The 23,799-nt window shown below is 46.5% G+C and overlaps 2 protein-coding genes across 8 annotated transcripts in view; one reads left to right on the forward strand and one right to left on the reverse strand.

Annotated features, from left to right (window-relative positions):
* The window catches only part of MCAM (melanoma cell adhesion molecule), a 51,727-nt gene extending 47,219 nt beyond the window's left edge, over positions 1–4,508 (forward strand). For 2 of the 5 annotated variants that reach the window (XM_053366436.1, XM_053366438.1), the window contains exons 14-16: positions 1,519–1,663; positions 2,597–2,714; positions 3,618–4,508. In XM_053366436.1, the coding sequence (XP_053222411.1) occupies positions 1,519–1,663; positions 2,597–2,714; positions 3,618–3,647 (293 nt within the window). In that variant the 3' untranslated portion in view covers positions 3,648–4,508. The remainder of the gene's footprint in view (positions 1–1,518; positions 1,664–2,596; positions 2,715–3,617) is intronic. The other 3 variants (XM_053366437.1, XM_053366440.1, XM_053366439.1) reach the window with 2 other exon arrangements.
* A 1,755-nt stretch (positions 4,509–6,263) lies between these two features.
* The window catches only part of CBL (Cbl proto-oncogene), a 48,288-nt gene continuing 30,752 nt past the window's right edge, over positions 6,264–23,799 (reverse strand). For 2 of the 3 annotated variants that reach the window (XM_053367938.1, XM_053367939.1), the window contains 9 exons: positions 23,540–23,671; positions 22,407–22,610; positions 19,351–19,482; positions 18,574–18,951; positions 17,062–17,156; positions 16,194–16,349; positions 14,811–14,914; positions 14,273–14,455; positions 6,264–10,415 (listed from right to left, as the gene is read on the reverse strand). In XM_053367938.1, the coding sequence (XP_053223913.1) occupies positions 10,132–10,415; positions 14,273–14,455; positions 14,811–14,914; positions 16,194–16,349; positions 17,062–17,156; positions 18,574–18,951; positions 19,351–19,482; positions 22,407–22,610; positions 23,540–23,671 (1,668 nt within the window). In that variant the 3' untranslated portion in view covers positions 6,264–10,131. The remainder of the gene's footprint in view (positions 10,416–14,272; positions 14,456–14,810; positions 14,915–16,193; positions 16,350–17,061; positions 17,157–18,573; positions 18,952–19,350; positions 19,483–22,406; positions 22,611–23,539; positions 23,672–23,799) is intronic. The other variant, XM_053367940.1, reaches the window with a different exon arrangement.

Consider the following 23,799-nt stretch of genomic DNA (forward strand, 5'->3'; position numbering starts at 1 on the left):
GTGGGGTGTGTGTTTGAGTAAGTCAATACAATAACTTTAGTCAATAGATCAGTTTGGTGATTCCTAGATTTAAAACTTCATTGATCAGCTTGTCGTACTGTTAACTTTTGGGGGGGCGGGGCGGGGAAGGAATCGGCTTACTGGGGAACTGAATACCTCTTTTTTTTTTCCCACTGAAAATGGGTCTTGGCACAGAACATTTGTATGGACTCATTTTAACACCTGCCGCTCCAGGCAGGGGGAGATGGGTTGGGGGCATGTGAGCCATCCTCTCCTTTGGAAGCCAAGAGCTTCCCAGCATCCTTAGCACTAAATGTTAACATTTGCCTGCATTCTCCACCCGCCGCTGCCCAGATGACTTTTCCAACACCACCTTGCCAGGGAACGAAACTTCCGAGTTTGGGTACAACCAGACATCAACTTCCCAAACTCCTGGAAGGGCTGAGGAAGGTATCCTTTCTACTTCCGCTCTAGCCGCCTCTCCCATTGGTTAGGGGGGCCTCATCCTGAGGGGCTTCCTCAGCCAATCGGACCAACGCTTGCTCTTGCCGCCTGTTAGCATTTTGCTGGCTGGTCTTCTTGACTCCAGACTCAGAGACAGTAGCCAGGGCTGTGCGCGCTTTGAAAAACACAACCAAAAATTAAAAGTTTTGTGCTACCGGCGGGGGCGGGGGAAGAGAAGCTGCGTCAACGTGCATGATTGTCTTATTTGTTTCTTTCTTTACTAGTCTTCAGGAGCTATAAGGCAGCTGCCCTCCTGCCCCTCTGGGAATCTAAGTCAGTTCCTGAGGTTGGAGCAGGTGTTGGCTAAACTCCATTGCCAAGAAGACTAGGAACCTGCTTTTTTTTTTCCTTTAAAAAAAGAAACGAGCTGAATTTGAGTTCCGTGTTGTGCTGTTCCTCTGTGTTTCCAGAAACAGCAACATATGGAGCCTTGCCATGAAGCATTATGGGGCATAGCTTTGCAAGGAAGGAGGGGCAGTCTTGCCATAAGATCCAGGAGCTTTCCACTCCTTCCGTCTCCTTCTGAGATGTATTGGAGACTTCCCCAATTTGGTGCCCTTCAACTGTTTTGGACGCCCAGCAGATTCCCAGCAGCCAGCCTGACCAGCGATCAGGGACGATGGGAATTGTAGTCCCAAAACATCTGCTGCCAGAACCCTCCAGCAACTGCTTGGGTGGCCTTTGCATTTGAGCAGGTCTTTGCTTTAGATCTGCCCAGACATGCCTTTTCCCTCTCTTCCTCCCAATGGCAGTTCTTCCAAAGCGGCGAGCGGAAATAGCAGCAGTGCTGTAATCTTCTTCACAGAACAGTGAAGTGATGCCTGCAGGAATTGTGCCTTCGTGGCCCTCTGCGCATGCTTAGAGAGGCCCCTCTCTATTTCACCCTGCAAGGGCTCAGTCCTGGTTCAAGCTACACTTTGGGAGGAAGCCAGGGAAATACTGAGAGCTGCTTTGTGGCTGCAAGAAGGGTGATTCTGTTTGGATTTTCTTTCCTCCTCCACCCCCCTCCCCGAGCAGAGCAGACAGCACAGGAGAGCAAAGGTGTGATCATTGTGGCCGTCGTCATCTGCATCCTGGCGATTGCTGTCCTGGGCGCCGTCCTTTACTTCCTGCACAAGAAAGGGAAGCTCACCTGTGGCCGCTCAGGCAAACAAGAGATGTAAGCACACACACCTTTCCTTGCAGCCTTTTGGGTGCCTCCCTCCTTCCCTCTCATCCATCTACCAGAGACCACGCTTCTTCCCTTCCTGCCCCCTCCCAGTCTCCTTGCACCAAGCAGCGCGCTTCTTCTGATCGCATGGGAGGGAGGATGTGGGGTGGACCTTGAACTGCTGTTGCCCACTAGGCCCTTTTCAACGTCATTTCCCACTCAGCAGCCTTAGGGGGGAGCAGCTCCTCTGACACACAAAGCTTGATCGGTGATGGCTGCAGGCAGAAGACATTTGCCCTTGGCCATGAGATTACGCCTTTCTGACTTCTGTCCCACCCAAACCACTGGTCAAATAGTGCTTTGCAAGCTTTAGAAAGGTAAAGGGACCCCTGACTATTAGGTCCAGTCATGGCCGACTCGGGTTGCGGTGCTCATCTTGCTTTATTGGCCGAGGGAGCCGGCATACAGCTTCAGAGTCATGTGGCCAGCATGACTAAGCCGCTTCTGGTGAACCAGAGCAGCGCACGGAAATGCCGTTTACCTTCCCGCAGGAGCGGTACCTATTTATCTACTTGCACTTTGACATGCTTTTGAACTGCTAGGTTGGCAGGAGCAGGGACCGAGCAACGGGAGCTCACCCTGTCATGGGGATTCGAACCGCCGACCTTCTGATCGGCAAGTCCTAGGCTCTGTGGTTTAACCCACAGCGCCACCCACGTCCCTTGCAAGCTTTCTAAGCGCCTCCAAAGCTGGGCAGAGACTCCAGCGGGAACAAGGTGGGGTTCCCTTCCACTCCCTTGAAGCATTTGCCTAGCTCAAACCTCTGCTGGACCCAGAGGAGCTGAATGATAAGCCCCCCGGGAACTGCTGTTCTGTCCCAGCCTGCAGCCCACCCACTCTGCAGGGATGCGTCTCAACACTGTTACCCTCCCTCCTCCCTAGCACAAAGCCCGAAGCGCATAAAGACGAGATTGTAGTTGAAGTTAAGTCAGATAAACTTCCTGAAGAGGCGGGGCTCCTGCAGGGCGCCAACGGTGAGAAGAGATCGGCAGGTGACCAGGTACGCCAGTTTGCCATGGCTAGCAGAGGCGATGGTTCAGAGGACCCAGATGTGGTGTATAAAAACATGGTGTATATAAAAACGTTTTTGATACAATGTGTCATCCTTCCCCAAATCCACCTTCTTGGGTTGCACTTTTGGCTGTCGGCCCGTGTGCTATCCATTCCTTTTAAAGAAAAAAATGATGTTGGGGGGGGGAGGTTTGTAACCCCTGGTGTAGATTGGCCCAGCTGCTATGCCCTTCTGCCCCCCACTCCCACACTTGAATGTGCTGCGGTTACGTTAGGAAGCCCACCACTGCTTCATAAACTGTAATAGTGAACTGAACGGGGGAAGCTTAGCATTTTCCACTGCTGAGACATCCAAGCAGGAAGAGCCTGTCTCTCTGCGTAAGGGGTACAGCTCTCGCTTTCCCCCCATGCCTTTTAGCATGGGCCAAAAGTGGGTTTCTTAGTGTCAACAGATGCCCCTCTGCCCCTCCCCTTAGGTCTCCCTGATCCAGCAACTTCAGCCCCTGCTGCTCCCTGCGTTTGGCAGGTGCCCCTCCTGCCAGCTTCCCATCAAGCAGCTTTTCGTGCTCCATGTGGACAGTGTGCATGCAGCCCCATTCTCTCTTCCCCTCAGCTTTTCTCTAGCAACCACCTATGGGAGGGCTTTTCCTGCCTCTCTCCTGCAGTCTAGCCAGAGGAGCTTCTCTATTCCAATACAGAAAAATGGTCCTGCATGTGCTTTTTTTTTCTTTTTACTGTGCCTCCAAGCCAGTCACGCAATCTCATTCAAAACGGCTGCCATCATCTTACCTCGGCTATCTCACACTGCGGGACAACAGAAGTGGGTGTGCTTGTGTTTTACTGGGCCATAATCGCAATGTAACTCTGTTTTTTCTTTTGCTGCTTTAAAAAGGGAGAGAAATACATCGATTTGAGGAACTGAGAAAGGAGAGACAGCTGCGCCCCTTCGAAGATTTCTCCTGTTCCTTCTCGATGCCTCCACCCCTCTTGCTCCCCCGGTCATAGTCTTTCAGAGGCACAGCAGCAGCAAATTAAGGCACAATATGGCTCCACAGCAAATAATACTTTGCAACCTCACCCTCAGGTTTTTGAAGGACAAAGCAGCTGAAGCAAATCAGCAGTTTTCAGACCAAAAAAAAAGGGAGTCTTAGTTTAAAAATTACTCCCTTTAGAGAATCCACGTTAAGGAGGGGTTTTTGAGCGGGGCAGGTAGAGGAACATATAGTCTACCATAATTGTATGGGGCTTCAGTCAGTTTGTAAAAGAAAAAAATATAACAGCGAAGCGCTTGCTGAGCTGAATTGGTTGGAGATTTTTTTTTTTTTGAGACTTTGTAAATTGGAGAAGAAAACTTTAAAATCTTACCTTATAGACAGGATTGGAGAATGGCGAGTGTGTGATGGATTTGGCTCCGTCTGGCATGTAGAATACTTGTGGAAAGCCAGAGTTGCCTCAGCTGTTCTTTGAACTGTTGCTGTTCTTCGCAGCAAGGTGCTGAAGGAATCAGCTGCGCTTCAGAAGCCCTAGCCCTCAAAAGGGCAGAGGGTGGGGTGGGAATGGAGGCAAGAAGTCTTAAGGACACTCACTAGGGACTCAGCTTCATTGAAGTCAGTGCTGCTTACTTCCAATTTAATATAAAGGATAACTGTACAGAGAGGAGGCTCTCTCTGCACTTCAGATGTTATGACAGGAATAAAGTCTCTTTTTTGTACAAACACTGTATAGTCACACTTGTTTTTACCCAAGAACGTAGGTTATTGTCCCTTCTGTCCCCCCCCCCAAACCCCCTTCTGCAGAGCTTCTGGGTTACCTTGCTGCAGGTGACACACTTGCCAGTCTTTGGAAGTCCTGCCTCTCCTTAGGCCACAGGAGCAGAAACAAGGCACTAAAATAGGATGTTAAGCACATGAGGTAGTTTTCTACAATTATTTTGGGTTTTATTTCAGTGTAGCACCAAGGAACCTGCTCTGTTAGCACAAGGATTTATGCTTCCTTCCTGGTGGTTCCCCCCCAAAAAAATCTGTTTTCTCAACCCTCCAGAGCAGGGCAGATGAGGGGGTGAGGAAGAGAGAAGTATAAATTCTTGTGCTAACAGATCGAGTGCATTGAAATTCATCTTGAATTGCTCTGCTCTGATAGCAGCAGCAGCAGGTGACACACAGAGAATGTGAAGGAAGCTGGTGCCTGTACCAAAATGAGATTGTCATGCAGCCTTCAAAGCAGGTGCTGATGACAACTCTCTTCGTCCTTAAACATGCCAGGAAGTATTACAGGATGCCATACTTCACCATGCTGGTCCAGTGCATAAGAAAAGCTTCCTGCTTCTCTGTCCACACCCCAGAATTCTAAATGGACACCAGACAGAAATACTGTAGCTTGCGGCTTCCATACAAAATTACTTCCTGCAGAGTTCGGTTTTCCATTCCCTTCAAAGCAAAGTGAACAGCTTTCAACACAAACTGGGTAAAACAGTTAAGGTTTTGCTTTAGACACTCTTTGTTCTCCGAGTGGTTAAAAAGTGCAAACTCATCAACCAAAAACGGGGGGAGGAAGGGGGTGTTGCGCTTTCCGTGTAAGCTATAAAATTAGCAAACAAACAAAAAATGCTTTTGTTATATATTTTTGTTGATGTGTGTAAATTTAAGAGTGTCTGAGTTGCAGGGTTTATATATATATATATATGAAAAATAAAAAGCTAAAGTCTTCAAGCATTGGCTCTTTCCTAATGAATGGAATGCATGGCAAGGAGAAAATATCAGTCACTGTAAAGCACTTGAAAGTTTAAAAAACCTGTTTCACACAGCATGGATTAGCAGGTAACATGACGTATTGTGTCTAAAAATTCTTGCTGAACATTAGTTCATTTTAAACATACATCTTCCCCTCTCCACTTCTATCAATGTAAGCAATGTTTGCCTGGCGTTTCTGTATAGGTGGGTGGGAGTTCTGTCACAATCGTAAGTGAAACCAGGTTCTGTGGGCAAGGGAAGGAATTGTAATCCTTCTCTCAGGCTGGTGGGGGCAAGAATTCAGATAGGAAAAATTGCAGAAGGCATTAGGCCCTGCCCACAAACACTGTCCCAATGAAAGCCTTATCTTTCATTGACTTAAGGATGCCAGCTTACGGAAAAGGCAAAGGTACTAGAATGCTGGAGTTTAGTCCTCATTTCTGCAGTACTTCATATGCTGTTAAACTTGCAAGGGGGTAGACTAGATTACTCTCAGGGTCCCTTCCAACTCTACAATTCTATGATTCCCAACAGGATGGGAGTCATCGTCCAACATCATCTGGGGAGATCACAGGTTTCCAAACCACATGATAATATTTTTTTGAGCACTTAAAATACACCAAATCATACAACCCACATCTAGAAGCAGAGCTCTGACTTGGATGGAATGTGAGCAGAGATCCTAAGTGAAGAGGATCAGTTCCAGGGAGACAGCCACAGTACACTTTTGTGAAGTTTGAGTACACGTAAAACTTACTGGGATAAGAGGCCCAATTTCACTGGAGTTGCAAATGACACAACAGAAGCAATATGCTACAACAAAGAAATTTATTTAAAAATAAAACTTTGTTTTTTTATTTTACTGACACACATGAAATACCCTAAATCCTCCACAAGCTCTTTCGTGGGCAGCTTACAAGAATGAAAAATAAAAAATAAATAACATTAGTATAACCTCTAAAAACATTAACAATGCATTTTGCAGAACAAAATGAGGACTTGAACCTTAAAGCTCAGCTACTCTGTAAGAATATTTACCTTCTGTTCTTATTCTTTACAGGTCTGAAAGGATTAAATACTGCTAATATATTTTTTATATTAATGACATTATTATAACTTTTAAAATAGTCAGTGAAAATCTGAATTCATTTATTTTTTAACACTGATATTAAAATTGGTTCTCAACCTTCAGGAGAAATAAAGCTACTAATAACCTCTCTCCCCCACTCAAAGGTAATTTATCCATTAAGCATTTCAGCTTTCCTAGCCCCCCCGCCTTGCAGTTTTAGTCACGAGAGCAGCGGTTCTACACCAGTGAGCTAACAGGGCTGCCGATGGCAAGTCGCACTGCTCCGAAATTGGCTACTTGAAGTGACATTCGTAAAGCCGCACACCCATACCCCAAATGCATATGCAGCTCTAAGATGGGGGAGGCAGCATTTGCAAAACGGACGCTGCAAATTGAACAGGCACTGGACATTTAATACTTCAGGGCAAAATCCACAGGAAACTCCTTGCAAAACTATGTGGGGGAATCGACTGGAGCCTCAACAGACGATCCCAGAAGATTGCACTCCATCCCCCCACACAGAGAGTTGACAGGAAACTTGGCACATGTGCCTGGAGGTGCAGCTGTATTTTGCTTCCAGTCTTAAGCCTCATTTGTTTTTAAAAAGAAAAAGGATGGGGACGGGGGGTGACAAACTGGGATATTTTGGGTGACCCACACTGGTTGTGTCAAAATCCTGCGTCGGAGTTGCGCTATTACTGCCTTCAATCCAAGCTTAGGGCAGCCAGCAATACGAACAACTCCCCAACACTAAGGACTAAGGTACAGAAAACCTGCTCAGGCTGAACAACACACACACAGAGACAAAAACAAACACACCACTATGTTAGCTTTGGGGCGACAGCTTTCTCCTTCCAAGGAGCAGCTCCATGGATTTCCCTGGTCAAGTTTTAAATCTGTCTCTTCTTCAGATGCAAAATTGGAGATAGAGCATTTCCCCCATCAAAAGGCACTATACATTTGGCTTTAAGTAAAATAAGTCAACCTTTTTTTCTTTTTTTTTTAAAGATTAAGAGACACGGGGGGGGGGGGGACATAATAAGGTAAAAATTTTAAAAGCAGCAGGGAACACACCCCGGGAAGCGTTTTTCGCTCTGCCTCCCTTGTGCTTGCAAACAAAGACATTCATGTGGTTCAAGGAGAAAGAGCCACTTTAAAAGTTCTCATGTAAATGTAAGACACAAGAAGTGGACAAAAAGGAGACATGCAGTAAAGTCCGGTCAGCTATAGTACGTGGAGTGTTCCTGTCAGGCATAAGGCTTCCCGAAACAAGGATGGCCCTGCTCAGGGCGAGGAGAGCATCTGCAGAGGCCCATCTGCAAAGGCAAGTTGGTGCTGCCGCTTTGCACAAAGGTGGAGATTAAGGCTGACCGCAACCGAGTTTCCAGTGCTACGCCAACAGCTTCTCCAGCGGACTAGGAAATCAGCTTTGCAAAGAGCTAGTCCTCACCAAACTAGCCTCCAAAACTGATGTGGAGTTCGTGGCCCGGATGTGGGAAGAAATATCCAAGAGGAGCGTCCAGTGGTTGCTCCAACATTTCACACTCTGAAATTGCACAGCCCCCTTGGTTCCTAAACTGCCTGGCCACAACTCTCTACTCTGCAGTTGTTGCAAAGGCCCTCTGCTCACCTGCTCCTAAATGCTATCAAGTTATTCAAAATGCACTCTAGCCGAGACCTCCTAGGTAATAATCTTCACAGTGTTTCACATGAAAGCAGCAAGATCAGACCGACATTGCCACTGCCCGTCCCATGTATGCAGGGGGCTTCTGAAGCCTCTGTGAGGTGTTGGCAACTGAAAACTCTTTCTCTGGGCAGCAAGAGAAGGGCCACAGCTGCCAGGTCAACAATTCTGCTTTTGGACCACTGCAGGCAACAGCGAACTCCTGCCAGTCTTCAAATCTTCATAGTGTGTCATTCAAACAGCACTGCTGACAATTAACAAAGTGCCAGCTAGGTGCATTCACGGCACCTGCACAACCAGGTGCCATCTCTGACATCCTTTGCAGTTATTCCCCAGGGATCCAAGTGCTCATGGACAAGCAAGGCTGCCCATTTAGAGAGAAACACAAGATAAGCAGCCTCTTTCTATGCCCCCCCTTCTGGGGAGAAAGTCTTAGTATCCTTATCTGGGGCAGAGGAACCAGGCCTATTTAAACAGGGCAACTGCAGGGAAAACCAAACATGCAACTTGTTTTGAGATATAAATTTTCACATGACTAATGCTGTGATTGGGGAGACTGTAGTGAAGGCTTGAGGAAGAGGATGGAAGAGGGAAGGCGTCCTCTAAATTCAGGTTGCCTGCTGTCCATCAGCCAGACGGTGGCCATCAAGGTCCAAATTCATCTTTCTAAACCTCCATTAGCCTGCCCAAACAAGGGCAACATTCAGAAGCCACACTCTTCTTTTCCTCCCCTCCCGTTACGGTTTCTTTTGACTTGCTTGTCAAAAGAACCTGAACTTTAAAAAGAAAAATGCAACAAGCAGAGCAAAGGAGGCGGGGAGTGGGGAATCACCCCCTTTCACAAAAGCCCTGCAGGGAGTTGTTGCATTTTGACTGCTGAGCTGGTCAAAAATTATTTCCACAGATGCTGGATGCAGCTGCCCACATCAATGCATAAGTAATCCAGCACAGTTAACTCTCATCCACAGGAAGTGAAAGGAAATAATGGATCCATGGCCACGGGACTTGCAGATGCTACGAAGATGGCATGCCACGTTGACCAAGCTGCAGCTCTGGGTGTGTTAAAGGGCAGCTGCTCCAGTCCTCATCAGCCTCGATTACGTAAAAGCAGGACAGCACAGAATGCTTGGAGCTGGGGGGCGCACAGCTACATCCAATCATCGCACCAGCCCGAGCGCAGGCAAGAAGTCTTGCATCTCCAATGCCTTAAAATCCAGTGTGCGTCAGGTTAATGCTGGCAACAGGAGAAGCCTGACTCAGACCAAGGAGGAGCCAGAAATGACTGGAGATGTAGAAAGGGAACAAGGAGAACATTTGGGGGAGGTTGTAGGGTGAGAGAGGGAGGGTGTTGTAGCAGAAGGAAGCTACCAAAACCACTTCCTTAGTCGAGAATCTGTACCCGGTAGCAGGTGGTCTAAAAAGCCTGAGCCAAAACATACAGCAGCAAAGAGGCCCCGATTCAGTACCCTGAACCACAGAAGGGCACGCCACAAGAAAGGTGGAGACGCCATTCGACAGACTGGCATCCCCTTTTAATTCACAGCACGACACAAGACACCCCGGCAAATGCCCTTCCGCTCCCGTCCCCTTGTCCACCAGCACAGGAACCAAGAGGTCTTTCCAAAGCGACACAAACGCCCCCTCCAACGAGGACGTGCGGGAGGGAGGGGCCAAGAGGGGAGGGACTCCAAAAGACACACAGACTGGAGAGGACGCACCTATCTGCTCCGTTTCGTTCCGTTTGCTTGGAAACCTGGAATCGCATGAAACCCTGATGACCGATTACTCTCTGTCGAGGCAAGCCTGCCTTCGCAGGAAGTCTCTCGCGGAGCCCGTTGTCTCCTCTAGGTAGAAGCTGGACAGGAGACTGCCCAGGCAGGTTGGATGCGCAGGGGTGTCCCAGGCAGGGCCAAGGGGATGTGTGCTATGTGGCTAGGTGAGCGGGGGAGGAGACGGAGACAAACTCCCGCAGAATATTTTTGGCCATGTCGATATTGTTATGGGCAATGACGAGGGCTTTCTGGATGTCCTGATATGAGTAGCCTTGGCTCATGAGGTTCTCGATCTCGCTGGAGAGCTGCGGGGAGGGAGCAGGGGCCGGCCCTGCTCCACCAGCTTGCAGGCAGCTGCCTGCTTTGCGTTCAGAGTTTATCCTCCGGGGCAAGGGCTTCGGAGGCCGCTCTGGGACCTGGGAGCCATCAGACAAACCTGGAAGAGAAAGAAGCATATGATTTGGGGAGCGGGGGACAGGGGCAGGAGGACAGGAACTTTTTAACGGTCACACAGCCTCAGCTTCATGCTCTTTGAACATATGGGAATCTGAGGATGAAATTCTTCTCTTTCACAAGACCTAACTCTTCACCATTAAATCCTATGGTTAACCTGAATATAATTGCAACCTTGTATGCAGAAAGATTCACAGATTTCAGATATTCAGCAGCTTGAACACCCAGATAGCCAATTCATTTATTTATAACCTGGTCTCCCTTGTTCAGGAGCATTAATACACAATAAAGCACTATTTTATTTACACACAACCTAAAGAGTAAAAACATGCAAAACGCTAACTTCATCAGCCAAGGCGAGATACACCACTTTAGTCAATTGCTTAGAGGAGCAGCCACATATTTTACCTGGAATCAAAACTCAATTAAATTTGGTGCTACTTGCATCAATGCAATAGTTATCCTCAACAGCTGAAATTGACTATTAATCCTCTCTTATCACCCCGGGGAGGTTGAGAAATGGCAAACTTTGTGGTTTAGGTTGCATCATATCTGGCGTGCTGATGTTAAGCAGAAGTAGCCTTCGTGCTGCAGGCATTCTGAGAAATGCTTGACAAAGCGCAAGAAAAAGGAACGCCTCAGAACCGCATTGCCTGCCAAGTTCCCAGCCTCTCTTACAAACAAAGAGAGGAAAAGCATGCGCAAGTCCCTCTCGGAGCTCACTCCAGAGCACAAAGGGCTACGGATCGGCTCTCTCACAAGTTGGGATGTGGGACCGGTGGGTTTGCAGCATCAAAATCTAGTGCAAAAGATCCCCTTGGCAACAGGCGGAGCGCAGCTTGTCAACCACAGTGGATGCTCCTGCCCAACACTGTGCACGAGCCATGGAATTGCGCAAGAGGGGAGTGCAGGGCTGGCCTGCAAGACCTACCATGCAGCAAAATGGAAAGGGTGCCCTGATGCCGGCCTGCTGGTGGAATGCTTTCCGCACAAAGGCTTACCTGGCGCCTATCTGTGGCTGGGGAAACCCAGCCAGGTGGGCAGGGTATAAATGAATATAAATCATCATCATTATTGTTATTGTTATTCCTCCAGGCATTTTATTCATCTCTTTAAATCTTGAGTGGAGGGAGACTTTTTGCATTTTAAAAAATGTAGTTAAAAATCTTCCACTGCTTATATAGAAAGCTCCCCATTTACGCAGGGGTTATGTTCCAAGGCACCCACACATTTAAGTGAAGTCACATGTACTAGGAACACTTTTGAAAAAGCCTGCAAATGCCCTCCAAACCTCTGTAAGCCCTTGAAAAACCCTTAAAAAAAACCTGCCCTGAGACCTCAGGGTAGAGGGTGGTATATAAATTCAATCAATCAAAATAAAATAAATAGGTGACTTCCGGGTTGGCACCATTGTTTAATGGCGGATTCCCTCCGAGCTCCGGAGGGAATCGGCTTCGTAGCGTCTGGGTCTGGCCGCTGCGGCGAAGCGGAGACCCTTAGAATCACAGGCGCGGATGCCTGTGAACACAGAGGCTCGGCGGGCACCATTTGCGCCCCCCCAATCCGTGACGGAGCCTTTTTAAAGGCTTCGGAACGGGGACAGGGTGAGGCGTGGTGCTGAGAGCTCTTCCTCGTCTACGGAGTGAAGCCGCAAGCCATTGACAGAGAGCGCCAATTTCTTCTTTGGATCGATCGGACTCTAAAACATTAACCCGTGAGTAATACGGAGATTGGAACTTTAAAAAATTCTATTTTGGATCTGGAACGAGCGGGAAGGGGTTAAAAAGGAAGTCCACCCCCCCTCTTTGTAAACAATCTAAAGCAAAGGATCGGGCAGCTAAGGTCGAGAGAATCTGTTTTTTGTTGTTTAATAAAAGATTTTGATTTCACGGTTCTGACATTATAAGAAGATTTACTGGAGGATAAAAAGAATTTTGGGAGCTGAAATTTCACCCCCCCCTAGACCCGGGAACGTCCTGTGAGAAAGCCTGCTGTATGGAAGAGTTTGACAGCTGTCAAGTTAGCTGTTAGTCAGCTAGTTGTCAACTGGAAAAAGAGAACATTGTTTCTGCTGTTTCTGCTGGTTTATTTGTTATAACTTGCTGAAAATAAGGAGGGCTGATACAAAATAACTGGACTTTTGGTTTTGAGCTGAAAGGAATATTAAGGAACTAAAATCCCCCTAGAGGGGTATTAGTGACATTACATGACAAAAATGGCTGGAGCATGGAAAATTCAGGCAGAATTGGACAGAGCATTTGTTCTCCTGGGAAAGTTACAAAATGAGTACAATGCTTTGTCTACAGAGGTTTCAGTACTACGCTTGACAGTAGATAACAGTTTTGAGCCGGATAAGGACTTGAAACAGGAAGCCCATTCAACTGAACAAATAAATGAAACTGAAAGTTTAGACATGATGGAGCAATATGTTGCTTTTGAAGAAAATGAAGGAGGAGCTGGAATTCTGCAGGAGTCAAGGGAGAGGTGCAATATGAGGCCTGACATGATGACAAAAAAGGATAATAAAAATTTGATGCGGAAAGCCTGGCCTGAATGGGAGCCTGAAAAATGGAGAGATCTCCTTTGGAGGAGATCTGAAGACCTGAGGATTACAAATTTGCTGAAGATGAAAGTTGGAGCTTTGGGGACATGTGGATTTGAAAGAAATATGAAACAAGAGTTGGAGTACCCCATAGGCTTTGCTTTTAAGTACGGAGGTCTGGCTGGAAGCAATATGGATCCTGTTGGGCCGGAGCCTCTCCGAGACTTGGGGTTTAACATCAAGGACTATCAAAGAGACCGGCAGAAAGGAACTGAGAGAGATATAAGGGCCTCGGACGTGAGATCTCCAGGCTAAATAACATAAAGACTGATGGATATTGGTTGGGGACTGGAACCGGGAAAAGGGTGGGTGGAGGTTGGGAATCCAAAGGGTCACATAAGTATAATCTGCCTTGTTTTTTATATTTTGTTAGTTGTTTGGAAATTGGGAAAATCGTGGAAGGGAAATTTTGGTCGACTTTAGGAAAAAGGTTTAAGAATAATTAATGAGGTATAAGTATTGATGTGTAAATTTGATAAGGTAAAATTGGTTTTTGAAATTAAATAGAAATAAGGCTGGTAAAAATAAATTGAGGGAATGGAAAAAAGAAGTAAAGTAAAATAACAGTATGTTAGATCAAATGTTCAAGTTAAAGTGAAGAAATAAGTTAAGGACTTGCTGAATTGACAATTTAAATTGGAATACAAGAAGGGGAGGTGTGAGGAGGTCTGAGAAATAAGGTTAAGGAAAATAAGTATCTGAAACTTTATGTGTTTTATTCTTTTCTTTTTTTGTTAAGTCTTGAATTTTATGTATTTTTGTGTTGTTTTTATTTTGTTTATTTTTTGTCTTTGATTGCTATATGTTTGTTGAAAATACCAATAAATATTTAATAAAAAACAAAACAAAATAAAATAAATAATAATAATAAACAACCACCACCAAACATCCACCAAATTCCACCACACACGCTTCCTCCAAACCTCCGTGCTCAAACTCCAATACCTCACAGGCCTCAGAGGTTGGTGCAAAAGTTTGTGGGATTGCTAGACATCATTTCTGCTCCTTTTTGTGCCACTTCTGGGTTCATAGTGATGTGTGTGTGTGGTTGCATGTGCCTTGAACATGCGTAAATGGGGAGTTGCCTGTATTGATTATATGTTCTGCTTCTAAACCTTTATGCTTTCTTTTTGTATTGTGGTCTCAAATCTGTACTTTATTATTTGATTGATGCTTTAAAACACCCAAAGAACTTTTTTTGTTGGGCAGCACAGAAACACTATATGAAACCAACGAACCTGATAAGATTTCCCCATCCAGAGAGGTCCGGCTGAAGGCAGAGGTTGCATTGGAGATATCTGAGAGGGTGCGGCGAGCCAGAGTCAATGGGAGGGCTGGCCTGGGCACGTCATAACCATCTTCCTCGTTCTCTGACTCCTCGGGGCCGTTGCTGGCATTGGCAGTGGCTACATCCCCTCCATCTTAAAAGAAGAAGCAAGAAACTATAAAACAGGGAAGACACCTTTGGCTCCAGCCTCTGTTCCGGCAGACCTTGTCCGAGTGGAAACGTTTCAAAGGGAGACACTCCACAGCCAAAACCCAAAGCAGAGGATGTTGTACAAACATCAGAAAGTGCAACGAACAGAAGGGAAGCAAAACTTGTCCCAATGTCACAGGCTGCAAAACACCATCCACCTTTTTATTTTGTATTAGGCTCTCTTTTACTGACACCCTGATTTCCTTATGTAAAGCAAAAATCCCATCAGTGAAAGTGAGAGGACTCGTCTGTGGTATTTCTCCTGGTTAAATCATGATGTTTCTCCTCTGGGAACTTACCAGGAATATTGGTAGCCTCAGAGACAGAAGGAGCTGCCTGGGAGTGGATGTTGAACATTGCTTCATAGGTGCACCCGTCCATTTCCTGGTCACAGTCCAACATTCTAAGCAGAGAAGAAGAAAAAGAAAGGGCACTGGCTTCAGGAACTCGGCTAGATCCTGCAGAAGGACAGGGCCATCAGCACCCAGAACAGATCTGGGCTACATACTGCCAGCCACCTTGCAAAACTGTGCTCCATTTGTCCCCCACATTGCACAAACCTTGAAGCATCACTCACCACCATATTTTCAAATACATTTCTACACCAAGGCCCCATTCTGTATTTTTCTACTACTACACAGAAACTTTGTGTATCGTGTTGAGTTGTTTTTGGGAAATGGAACATCAATACAGTGGTATCTCGGAAGTCAACGGAATCCATTCCAGAAGTCCGTTCAACTTCCAAAACATTTGGAAGCCAAGGTGTGGCTTCTTGCGGCCAATCGGAAGCTGCATCGGACGTTTGGGTTCCGAAGAATGTTTGCAAACCAGAAAATTCACTTCCAGGTCTGCAGCGTTTGGGAGCCGAAACATTCAACTCGCAAGGCGTTCGGGATCCAAGGTATGACTGTACATTAGATACAAATGCAATACACCCTTTAAAATAGTAAGTGACAAAATGAGGTGAGGAGAGCAAGCATTTGCCACACCAGAATAAGCTTTAGAACCTGTGGACTGCCGTTGTTGCTGAACAACAATTCCCACCATCCCTGATAGTTGGGAGTCCCGTTCTTCTGGAGGACCAGAGGTTTCCCCCATCCCAAAGGATCTGGATCACCCTAGCAGGGCAAGTCTCTGTTTTGGTCGTATTCAAAACTGAATTTCAAACATTTGCCATACAAAACTAAGTCACAGCTTTTTCTTCTTCTTTTTTTTTTGAGTGTAATACATCTTTAATATCATTTTGTATTTATAACTTCCCAAGTGCATCTCAAGATTTCTGAGCAAGGCAAACAAAGGACGCATCCTTATGAGTTGGGGCTGACTGACAGCTGCCTCAAAATATTTTATGAATCTGACTCTGCAGCAGCTGTTTGGGCACATTCAAAAGGAACCCACACCCAGACGCAAAGCAGCTCAACTGCAGATGGCAATACTACATAAATCAAGGGACATAACGAAGAAACTTTTGGATGATGGGCTGTCTTTCAAAGGCTATGCCAAAACTTTCAAAGTGGGACTCAGATGGAGTGTTAATATAAATCCGTAAGTTATCAGTAGTTGCTTTTAAGTATCACAACTTACTCAGAGCCTTTGGAATCTAGAAATGGGAAAATAAATAAACACAATCATAAGCAAGTAAATAATCCAGCCATTGTACTGCCCTGAATGGGCCGCCTCACCGTGAGCTCTGACTCATTTCCAAGGGCAATTTGGCCTCTGGTTTTTGTACAGCAGAGCCAGGGGGCACAAGAGGCAAGGACGAGGGTGACATGTACTCTGTGTCTTCATCATTCTCCGAGTGCTCTCCAGGCGGTAGCTTTGGCACAAGCAACGGTCTAGAGGAGAGAGCGAGAAGGTTCACAGTCAACGGTGACATCTAACGAGGACAAAATAGCAGCAACTGGCTCTCTGAGAACAAAGGGTCAAACAAGGGGCTTCCAGCTCAAAAATCAGATTCTAGGAATGCAACACTGTGCTGTGTTGTGTGTCACACGGGTCGGTTCAAGGTGTGCCATGGTGGCATCTGTCAGGTAGCAGAGGCCTCAGAGCCTCGTGGGTAAATGGGGAAGGAGGGTCAGTTTCAATAAGCTGATTTCTTATACCCTTTTAGGGTTGCGCTGCTCTAACTACTCTCCAGGCAGGTCTATAAATTTACAACTCTGGGAGTCCTCAGGACATTTTGACTGATTTTGGGGCTGGAGGTCTGCATTCATATACAATACAGTGGTACCTCGTGTTACGGACGGGATCCGTTCCGGAGGCCCGTCTGTAACGTGAAATGCCCGCAACTTGAAGCGCTGTGTCTGATTTGGCATTTCTGCACATGCACGAGCAGCGAAACCCGGAAGTAACCCATTCCGGTACTTCTGGGTTGCCGTGGGACGTAATGCGAAAAGACACAACATGAAGCGGACGCAACACAAGGTATGACTGTACAGTAATCCATCTCAGAAATGCACCCACTGATGACCCTTGGTATACATCAATTGTACACTGGCTGCAATTCAAGGAAATTTCTGTCGGCAAAGCCCCCGCTCCAGAGCATACCTTACAGCAAGAGAGTAGATAGCGTTGGCAGAAGAAGAAGGTTTTATTTTAGAATGTTCACTGTCTGAGCCAGTTGGGACCCCGCCAGGTTGATTCTGCAAGACAAATCAAATACCAGCACTGGCAGATGGTCTGAAAGAAAAGGGAGACATCCCCACGAAGCCCACGTTTACCTTTTCATGGTAAGAAGGAATTCCTAGGGGTTGCTTGTTACCCAATCTAAAGGGCCGTATGTCAGAAAGACTTGCTTTGCAATTTCGAAACAGCTACTGTCTGGAAACTTGCTTGAAAAAAATATGACCAAGCAAGCAGGGCAAGGGGGAAAAAACAAGCTTTTTTTCCTTGCCTGCTATTATGGGCTGCTTGCTATTATGGGTAAAGCATACAGTGTTAGGAAGCTGGTTCAGTGAGATTATAAAAAACAGTTCCCTGAGTCGAGTAGGAATGTTCGTGACAATCCAGAAGCTGTTGACTTAGTGGCTAAAATATTGCTCTTGTGTAGTGCCTCCAATGACCCAAGTAGTCATTGTTGGGTGTGTGTACCTGTGGTTTTAGTGGACAAGTACTCTTCACACTGCTTCCTAGCCCACTCCAAGAACTCAACTGCAACTGGCATTACAGGAGTTTTTCCATGTTAAGCTGTTCTGTTTAATATGTAATGCTACAGTCCAGTTCATTCTAGGCCTTCTCTGTGTCTAGGTGGGGTGAGAGACCATAGACACTTGCACACATTCACCTAACACAGGAGATCTGAGAATACCAAGCCAAATGCACGCACCATTTGTGCAACCCTGCCCCTTTCGATTCATGCACAGAATGAGAAAGGTGAGATAAGATCCCAGAGATGTCAGTGTCTGCAGCCTACATCTCTGCTGGTTATGCTGCACACATGGTGGGGAAGGCATAACACTGATACTGATTCACCCCCCCACACACCCTCCAGAGGAGTTCCAGCTAAATGTATGAACCAACTCACAGGCAAACATTGTTCTGTGAGATCTCACTAAGTCAGAGTTGGCGGGAAGGAGCTGGAATCCCTCCTCCAAAATCTTTGATCTAACACTTAATGAATAATAAAGGTAAAGGTACCCCTGACCATTAGGTCCAGTCGCAAACGACTCTGGGGTTGTGCATTCATCTCACTCTATAGGCCGAGGGAGCCGGCGTTTGTCCGCAGACAGACAGCTTCCAGGCCAGCATGACAAAGCCGCTTCTGGTGAACCAGAGCAGTGCACGGAAACACCGTTTACCTTCCCGCTGCAGCAGTACCTATTTATCTACTTGCACTTTGACGTGCTTTTGAACTGCTAGGTGGGCAGGAGCAGGGACCGAAAAACGGGAGCTCACCCCGTCACAGGGATTCGAACCCCCGACCTTCCAATTGGCAAGCCCTAGGCTCTGTGGTTTAAACCACAGCGCCACCCGCATCTGAATAATACAGAGCAGCAATTTTCCACGCAGGGCGTATGAGTGTGCAAAACTAACACAGCCGCTGGCCTGAGATGCACTTACTGCCGGGGTGTCCAGGCTGAGAGTGCTCCCGAGCCTGTGAGTGTCAGCTCTGGAATCCATCTGAGAAGGCAGCGAGAATGGAAGCGAGTGCCGGTTCGTCAACTCCCGACTTGCCCAAGGCTCGTTGGGGCTTAGGGCTGCAGCTGGAGCTTTCGGAATCGGCCGCAACGACCAGAGGTCCCCCTGGCGGTTACAAGGCACAGGGGGTAACTTGTCCCTGGTAGGACAATCTCCTGGAGTGCAGGGCAGAGGCCGCCTCTGAGGCCGACTCTCGGGCCCAAGGGAATGTGGCCTGTCCGGAGGTGGCGGAGGGGGGAGATCTCGATGCGTCGGAGGGATCGGCAAAGGTTTGTCCTTGTGGAGGGAGCCGGGTGCAGCCTAGGAGAAACAAAGACCAGTAAGTAAGATGGGAAAAGCTGGCAAGTGAAGTCCAAGCTTGCAATCAGAATCCCGGTGTCCCACAAAAACTTGATCCAGGTAGCAACTGCAGGGTAATAAGAAACTGAGGCATGTCCTGAGGGCAAGCACCACTAAATGACTGTGCTGAGTAACACAATATCCATCAGTACGGTGGCCAGGAGTGTCAAACGCCAGTCAAGATGGCAAGCCAATGCGTTTGCACCCAAGGAAGAGATGGTCCAGATAGCAAAATAATGAAACACATGAGACAGCTTCCACACAGATCTCCTCGGATAATAGGAAGATTACCCCATTCGGAAAGAGGAAGGTGTCATTCCTACTTTCACCACTACAAAAGAAGACAGGTGGAGTTTGTACCTTACAGGTGGTCCCTGGACTAGAAGCTCCTGGTGGATTGGACACTCGTTGCTGCAGAAGGTCTAATCGGGGAGGTACTGGGGGGAGCGATGCCTGAGGAGCCATTGAAAATGGAGAAGGAGGACGTTCTACCTGCAAATATTTCAAAAGAAGCCCTGGTTAAAGGTGTTGGGGTGTGTGTGTTAATAACAAAGTTCCCACTGCCTGAGGCTGTGAGCTAGCAATTTACCTTGAACACAGTGCTGGGCATATAGAGATATGCCGAATTTTCCCCACAGCCCTGATACTTCATTTCTAAAGGAACATGCTCTGAATATAGACTTGTCACCAACAAGTCTGCACACCACACTGAATGCCCACCATGGGCTGCCCATGAAAAGCACATCTACTGTACAGTGAGAGGCAAGGGTGATGTCCACTGTTTCCAGGAACTCTTCTCATTATGGGAATTTTTTTTTGGGGGGGTGAGCTGAGAGTTTGCTTGGACCCTGGGTGAGAACCTGGAAGCTGAGTGGGAGGTGTGTCAGAAAGAAAATGAATTTGTACAGATTCTTATATATTGGTAATGTTGCATCAGCGTAACATTTTTATTTGTAACCGTGCATTTTTTATAATATTTTATTCATCTGTGGTTGCTTCAGTTTCCTGTACACTGCTTAGAGAGGCTTTCAATATATTAAGTCGTATAGAAATTAAATATCCAAACAACCCAGCCCACAGGCACTGGATTTTCAACCTGGCTATTTTTTTTTATTTAGCCACTAGATGGCGTGCTCTGTCATCATGAGCACAGGCCCAGCTGACACAGAAATAGGAAATACTTGTGTAAATGGTCTCTTGCCATGATTATGTGCACAAAACAAAGAACAACATGGTTCACATACAAGTCAAACCAAATACCAGAAGTCTATATGCAATTATAAAATTGCTTTAAGGTAGGCCAAGGTTAAGAACCTTCTCCAGGTACGGATCCATTTACAGCCAAAAGCAGCTTGACCCACATGTGAGAGAATCACTGGGCTTGGGAGAACCATGGAATTACAAAACAGAACAATGCAAAAGGCTGCTAAAAGGAAGAAGACAAACTATTCCTATTACAGTGGTACCTCAGAACTCGAATGGCTCCGTTCTCAAACATTTCGGCTCCTGAATGCCGAAAACCCAGAAGTGCTCTGGTTTTCGAATGTTTCTCGGAACACGAACGTCCAACGCGGCTTCCACTGTGCAAAAACCTAGCTGTCGGCCAATCGGAAGCAGTGCCTTAGAACTTGAATGTTTCGGAAGTTGAACGGTGTTCTGGAATGGATTATGTTCGAGTTCTGAGGTACCACTGTATCTTATTAATCTTCTTTTTTTCTTTTTTTCTGACAGAGAGAGTTAGAAGCTTGGTGGATCAGGGAAATGCTGTGGATGTACATAGCTTGAATTCACTAAGGCTTTCAAAGTCCCCCATGATATTCTTGCAGAGAAGCTAGTAAAATGCGGGCTAGATGATGTTACTGTTAGGTGGATTTGTAGCAGGTTGACTGACTAAACCCAAAGAGTGCTCACTAATGGTTCCTTGCCATCCTGGAAAACTGGGGGGCGTGGGGTTGTTCAACATATTTATAAATGACTTTGGTGAATCAATCAGAAGATTGATTCAATATTACCTTAACAGATTGAAGAACTGGGCCAAAACTAACAAAACAAATTTCAACAGCGACAAATGTAAGGTTCTACACTTAGGCCAGAAAAGCCAGATGCAGGATAGGGACAACAGACGGCAGCAGTACCTGTGAAAAGGATCTAGGGGTCTCAGTAACCCCAAACTTAATGTGAGTCAACTATGTGATGCAGCAGCCAAAAAACCCTAATGTTCTGTACTGCAACAGAAGTATAGTGTCCAGATCAAGGGAAGTACTGGTATCACTCTATTCTGCCTGAGTCAGATACCACCAGGAGTATACTGCTAGTTCTGGGCACCACAGTTGAAGGAGGATACTGACAAACTGAAAGGTATGCAGAGGAGGGTGACCAAGATGATCAAGGGTCTGCAAACCAAGCCTTATAAGGAACACTTGAAGGAGCTGGGTATATTTAAACTGGAGAGGTGATATGATAAGCTATCTTCAAATATCTGAAGGGCTGTCACATGAGAGATGGAGCAAGCTTGTTTTCTGCTGCTCCAGAGGCCAGGACCAAACCAATGGATGCAAATAACAAGAAAGAAGATTCCAATTAAACATCTGGGAGAACTTTCCAACAGTAAGAGCTGTTCAACTGTGGGATGGTCTCCCTCGGAAGGCAATGGGCTCTCGTTTCATTGGAAGTTTTTAAGCAGAGGTTGGATGGCCATTTGGCAGGGATTCTTTAGGTACGATTCCTCCATTGGAGGCAGTTGGACTAGACGACCCGTGAGGCCTCTTCCAACTCCACAATTCTATGATGGTATGAAAAAACAGCCTCATGAGGACCAAAACACGCTGGGTGCAATGCATGCTCTAAGCGACTGCCGAAAGGGGACAATCAGAACAGAATGGTGTGGAGTAGAATGGGCATGGCTGGCACGCAGGCATCTTGAACAGGAAAGCTCCACACCGTAACATTTTGTTGCAGATCCACATATATATGTGTGATAGAGAGATCTCCTGGCAGCGGTTTGTAGCCAAGGTTTCTCACTCAGTCGTTTCTTTCTACAAAATGAGGAAGGAAGCAAATTTGGTGATTCCTTCTCCCCCTTGCAACCCCCTGCCCCCTCCAAAATCTGCTCCAGAGGATTAAGGCAATCATACCATCACCAGAGCACCACCACTGGATCTACGACTTGCATTTGAATCCAGGAAGTCTTAAGCCACCCAAAAGGACAAGTGAGATGTTAGGCAAGATCAGCACACACAGCTCATACTGGGAGGGAGTCAGGTCCCAGGGCATGATCTGAAGGCAGAGGCAGCTGCGACCTTGCTGAAAGCAAGCAGGTCTGGGGTGAGTCAATGCCTAGATAGGAGACCTCATGGGAGCTACATGCGATACCACCTTGAGCTGAAGACAAGAAAGATCTAAATAAAATAAATTACCTTTGCGCCAGCCAGTTCCTTCATCAGGAAGAGTGATTCATCAGCCCTGTCATCATCGTCGTCATCATAGTTTGGGGAGGGAGCCCCCTCAGCCCCTTGCCGCAGGAGACCTCCCCCTCCTCTGGGATCAAACGGGTCCACTACAATGGGCTCTGTGCCTTTAATTTCACATCGGCAGAACGGACAACCCTGGCCTTCTGATTCCTGCGGAAAAAGAGAAGGAGAGATGATTGGCTATAAGTTTGTTGTTGTTGTTATATTTATTTATACCCTGCCTTTTTCTCTGACAGGCCTCAAGGCAGCCTACAGATAATGGTGTACCCATGGTGAGAAGAAACCTTGTCAGTAAGAACATACTAATGCCAGCTAGAGGAAAGAAAAGGAAAATCGAGGTGCCCCACAACTGCAGCATTTCTGCTAGAACTATTCTTTGTCAATGTCATAAAAAAGTGAGTCAAGGAAAGTGTTTCTCTCTCTCTCTCTCTCTTTAGAATAGAACTTGTAGACATTGAAGGAAACTGAACATCGGGAGAGACAAAAGAAAGTACCTCTTTGCACAGTGCAAAGTTAAACGATAAAATTCATTCCTTGTGAGAGGCAGTGGCGGCCATCAATGTGGATAGTTTTCAAAGAGGATTAGACAACTTCATGGCTACTAAACTATCAGTGGCTACTAAACACAATGGCCATGTTCTACTTCCACTGTTGGGAGTGCTAGTCCTCCTCAGAGTAGATGTGTTAAAATTAATGGTCCTAACTTAATCCATTAACTTAAATGAGTAGAACTAGGGTTGGCTACAACCTAGTACAGCTCTGAATACCAGTTGCTGGGAATCGCAAACTGGGAGAGTGATGTGGTTGTGCTCAGGTCTGGCTTTCAGGTTTCTTCTACGTACCTTAGTTGGCCACAGTGAGAACAGGAACGTGAACTAGATAGGCCATTGGCCTGATCCAGCCACCAGGCTCTTCCTGTGCAACATGGCCTAAAGACAACTCCCAACCCCCACAGAGACATCTTTTGTAGACTTGCCAGTATCTGCTTCATCAATTCATAACATAAGCATAGGCAGGTCATCCTGGCATGAAAGCTGCGGAGGGCCAAGAGCTGCTTTGAAAGGAAGCAAATTCCTTACCTGCCAGGAAGTGAGGCAGGAAGTGCACATGAGGTGGCCACAGGGTTCTATCTTCACATCCTTGTCATTTTCTGCACAAATTTTACAGAGTTGAAAGGTGGAGCCCATCTCACAGTACAATTCATACTGTTCCTAAGAGCAAGAGGGAAAAGAACATGTGAGAGGGTTTAATAATGCCACTCCTTGTAATAACTGCCAGATAACCCAAATGTACGAGGTGGTAACATTTGTGTTCTTTACCATAATCAAGAGCATCACCT

The sequence above is a fragment of the Podarcis raffonei genome, chromosome 15 (assembly GCF_027172205.1).
Source record: "Podarcis raffonei isolate rPodRaf1 chromosome 15, rPodRaf1.pri, whole genome shotgun sequence".
In the NCBI taxonomy this organism is placed as follows: domain Eukaryota; kingdom Metazoa; phylum Chordata; class Lepidosauria; order Squamata; family Lacertidae; genus Podarcis; species Podarcis raffonei.